Below are 5,000 nucleotides of genomic sequence, written 5' to 3'. Positions count from 1 at the left end.
CTCGCACAGCACCTGCTGGAGATAGGCCACAGTGGGGAGGGGCTGTTTAGGGTACGCTTCAATATGTAGGGGTTATGGGATATGTTCTATAGGGGCTGTTTAGCACAGGGCCCAGCGTCGTCCAGGTTAGGGGTTTTGGCCGGGGTAGTCCGTCATTGTAAATATGTGTTATTTCATAGTTTTGATGTCTTCACTATTATTCTACAATGTAGAAAATAGTAAAAAAATAAAGAAAAACCCTTGAATGAGTAAGCGTGTCCAAACTTTAAACTGGTAGAGTATATATATATATATATATATATATATAGATAGATATTTGATCATATTCTGCTCCAGCCGTTACTACGAGCCCGTCCACCCCAATTAAAGTGTCACCTGTGGTACTAAAGTTCGTTATTGCTATCCGAGATCCTTGGGACGTCCCTACCCTAAACCCCTACCCTAAACACCCTACCCTAAATCCCTACCCTAAAGCCCTACCCTAAACCCCAGACCCTACCCTAAATCCCTACCCTAAACCCTAAACCCCCACCCTAATTCCCTACCCTAAACCTTAACCCCTACCCTTAACCCCTACCCTAAACCTTAAACCCTACCCTTAACCCCTACCCTACCCTAAACCTTAACCTTAACCCCTACCCTTAACCCCTACCCTACCCTAAACATTAACCTTAATCCCTACCCTTAACCCCTACCCTACCCTAAACCCTAATTCCCTACCCTAAACCCTAATTCTATACCCCTACCCTAAACCTTAACCCCTACCCTACCCTAAACCTTAATCCCTACCCTTAAACCCTACCCTAAACCCTAATTCTATACCCCTACCCTAAACCCTAAACCCCTACCCTAAACCCTAATTCTAACCCTACCCTAAACCCTAAACCCCTACCCTAAACCCTAATTCTATACCCCTACCCTAAACCCTAAACCCCTACCCTAAACCCTAATTCTATACCCCTACCCTAAACCCTAAACCCCTACCCTAAACCCTAATTCTATACCCCTACCCTAAACACTAAACCCTAAACCCTAAAACCCTACCTTTAATTTAACCGTTTTAAATGTCAACTTCAGCGGGGTGATGTCCGAGAGTTGGGACGTCCCGAGGAATCCAGTTTAGACTTTTTTTCCGTCAAAGTGTGAAGCCGTCGTTAGCAACATCACGGAAGGGGGAGGGGGGTTGCTATGGGGGCGTCAATTTACACGTTTTTTTTGTCCAATATATACTTTTGTCTATGTTTATCTAGTCATTAGTTTGTTGTGATTCCAACAATGGTAGGACATCTAGTAAGTGAAGTTGTGAAGGGGGTGGTTTGGGGAGACATCGTTGGGGTCTGACAGTTTTGTCCGTCTACCAATGAACTAACAAAAGAATGGGGGACGGAACCAGTAAGAGAGGAAGTTGTTATGGAAACCCAGAGAGAGAGAGAGAGAGAGAGAGAGAGAGAGAGTTGGTCACACGACCAGGAAGTTGATGTTTCATTGGATAAGGAGTGTAAAAGGTGTAGCCAATGAGAAGGATGGAATAGATTTACCATTGGTCTGTATCATTGGACCTCCTTTGGAGACAAAAACCAGAAAACACAGTGATCACAGTCAGCGTCCGAACGGATTAGTTCGATCGGCCCAAATGGTACCCTGTCCCCTAATGTAAGGGCACTACTTCTGACCAGGGGGGGCCGTAGGTGTTAAGAGCCCAAAAAAAGGGGCTCTCTGGTCAATAGTAGTGCCCTAGCAAATGGAATAGAGTGCTATTTAGGACACAGATTTAGTTGAGTTTCCACCCAGATAGCTTGTCAGTATCAATCATCACAAAACGGGATGGGCTCCATAGCTCTTTAAAAAGGGACACCCTGCAATATGGCATCGTCAGAGAGACGCTTCCTGCTTACAGAGAGACGCTTCCTGCTTACAGAGAGACGCTTCCTGCTTACAGAGAGACGCTTCCTGCTTACAGAGAGACGCTTCCTGCTTACAGAGAGACGCTTCCTGCTTACAGAGAGACGCTTCCTGCTTACAGAGAGACGCTTCCTGCTTACAGAGAGACGCTTCCTGCTTACAGACAGACGCTTCCTGCTTACAGAGAGACGCTTCCTGCTTACAGAGAGAGACGCTTCCTGCTTACAGACAGACGCTTCCTGCTTACAGAGAGCACTTCCTGCTTACAGAGACCTTCCGCTTACAGAGAGACACTTCCTGCTTACAGAGAGAGACACTTCCTACTTACAGACAGTGAAGGACAACAGAATTCTAATCTGCCAATACTCCACACAGCCACTAGGGGGATCCTCTTGATGCAGGTATATAGAGTCTCACAGCGGAGGTGTCATAATACCCATAAGACCTAGCGGTCAAACAATGAAATGATTCATTTTTTCCCCCATAAGGGGATTTTAGAAACATTTCAATTAAGGTCTGTGTTTTGTTTAGGTTTGAACCTGCCGTGATGTTTTTGATAACCGTGTAAATCTCTCTACGACAAGGTGAACTTTTATCAAATATATATTCAGCTCTGTTTACTCTCAGATTCGAAAACGCTAATTAGCGTCAAAGTAGATCATCATGTAAAACTACGAATCCCAGCATGCACCTCGCACGTCATCTCTAGCTGACACCTTTGCTAAAAAAAGGTATTGTGTAAATGTAAAATGTGTCAATTTCAAACGTGCACAAGACAGTTCACAGAATTGTCCATTTTAAAGTAGGGCGTCGTTGTAAATAAAACACGTGTGTTCTTAACTGACTCGCCTAGTTAAATAAAGGTTAAATAAAAATGAAAAATAAATAAAGAAATGTTAACAATTTATTCATTACTACATGTAGCTAACATTAGATAGTTAATCCAGATATTTGTAGTTTTTTTTTAATGATAGCCACATTAGCAGCTAATTAGAATTTAATTTGAGGGGGGGGTTAAATGCAGGTGAATATATTAGTAGAGATTTACACGGTTATCAAAATCACCACGGCAGGTTAAACCTACACAAAACACAGCCCTTTATTTTAAGTGTTTCTAAAATAAAATACAAAAAAAAACGATTGGAACCATTTCCTTGTTTGACCGCAAGGTTTTCTGGGTATCGTGACTCATACTGTGGTACTCTATTACGCCTCAAAGGAGGAGAGAGAGAAGAAGAACAAGAAACTAGCAAGACCCAACAGTGGCCATCTTGGAATATTGTCGTTCTCGTAGTCGCTAAGCAGGAAGTCAACCCCGCTGTGCGTGTCCTATGATGTCATATATTGCGGAGAGTCCCTTTTACCGGTTAGAGATGCTGATCAATGATTTAGTGATTTAGATTTAGTGACTTCAGGGGGAGAGAGAGAGAGAGATCAATAATCATTTAGAACGCAGGCCCCTTTCCCCCCCCCCCCCCCACCCCGAGAGAGAGAGAGATCAATAATCATTTAGAACGCAGGCCCCTTCCAATCCCCCCCTATTCGTCTGATTGATCAATATCATCATGATCATCTACCAATCACATGTATTGATGAGGTGGGATTCACTATTGGTTACATTTACAACAGCACACCCATCTATCTACAGATCTTCTGTCGTTATTAAACTGCATTCTCTGATGATAATAATTAATTATTCTCCATTCGTACTAGCGACGACGACACTGACGGCATGACGACGACGACGAAATTAGCAGATAAACAACAGACGGACCAAAATCTCCGAGCTACGTCTATAAGTACAAAGTCTTCGTTTTATATAGGCGGCCCAAACCAAATATCGAGCTAAAGAGCTGATCTGATTGGTGAGAAATAATAAAAAAAATTAAACCAAGATCAGAATTGGACTGTCTGTGTAAACGCTGCCAAAGACGACCAGAAGGTAAACAGTCTAACCTTTGATGAAGTAATCCCTGTTAGGTCCGATCAGTGTGTTGTAAGGGTACCCGTAGTAGGTGAGGGTGTAAGGGTCACATTGGTACACGTAGTTCTGCTGGACCGGTTCCGGTGCGGCCGTCGCCGCTGTAGCGCCCCTTTAGACGCCTTCTGGTAACGCGTGTACTGCTCTTTGTCGACGGGCTTCGCCAGGGTGACCTCGATACAGGAACCCTCGACCTCCGTCCCGTTCAGGTGGTCCATGGCGACCACCGCGTCGTCACGGGACGAGAAGTGGACGAAGGCGTAGTCTCGGATCTTCTTGACACGTTCCACGCAGCCCTGGTTCCACTGGCCAAACACCTAGAACCCAAAAATATGTTAATACAGACCTGGTTCCACTGGCCAAACACCTAGAACCCAGAGACATGTTAATGCAGCCCTGGTTCCACTGGCCAAACACCTAGAACCCAGAGACATGTTAATGCAGCCCCTGGTTCTACTGACCAAACACCTAGAACCCAGAGAGACATGTTAATACAGCCCTGGTTCCGCTGGCCAAACACCTAGAACCCAGAGACATGTTAATACAGCCCTGGTTCCACTGGCCAAACACCTAGAACACAGAGACATGTTAATACAGCCCTGGTTCCACTGGCCAAACACCTAGAACCCAGAGACATGTTAATACAGCCCTGGTTCCACTGGCCAAACACCTAGAACCCAGAGACATGTTAAAACAGCCTGGGTTCTACTGACCAAACACCTAGAACCCAGAGACATGTTAATACAGCCCTGGTTCTACTGACCAAACACCTAGAACCCAGAGACATGTTAATACAGCCCTGGTTCTACTGACCAAACACCTAGAACCCAGAGAGACATGTTAATACAGCCCCTGGTTCCACTGGCCAAACACCTAGAACCCAGAGATATGTTAATGCAGCCCTGGTTCCGCTGGCCAAACACCTAGAACCCAGAGACATGTTAATACAGCCCTGGTTCCACTGGCCAAACACCTAGAACCCAGAGACATGTTAATACAGCCCTGGTTCTACTGACCAAACACCTAGAACCCAGAGACATGTTAATACAGCCCTGGTTCTACTGACCAAACACCTAGCAATCAATCAACCAATTGATCAATCAACCAATCTGTCAAC

General features: G+C 44.9%; 1 protein-coding gene across 1 annotated transcript in view; it reads right to left on the bottom strand.

Moving 5' to 3' along the window:
• LOC106593950 (RNA-binding protein 47) overlaps positions 1 to 5,000 on the bottom strand; it is a 44,870-nt gene that overhangs the window by 4,687 nt on the left and 35,183 nt on the right. Inside the window, 3 exon segments of the mRNA XM_045711417.1 lie at positions 1 to 15; positions 3,859 to 3,997; positions 4,000 to 4,200. The exon segment at positions 1 to 15 is cut by the window's left edge and continues 198 nt beyond it. Of these exon segments, the coding sequence (XP_045567373.1) occupies positions 1 to 15; positions 3,859 to 3,997; positions 4,000 to 4,200 (355 nt within the window).

The sequence above is a fragment of the Salmo salar genome, unplaced genomic scaffold (genome assembly GCF_905237065.1).
Source record: "Salmo salar unplaced genomic scaffold, Ssal_v3.1, whole genome shotgun sequence".
NCBI lineage: Eukaryota > Metazoa > Chordata > Actinopteri > Salmoniformes > Salmonidae > Salmo > Salmo salar.
This window is presented reverse-complemented; position numbering and strand designations above follow the sequence as displayed.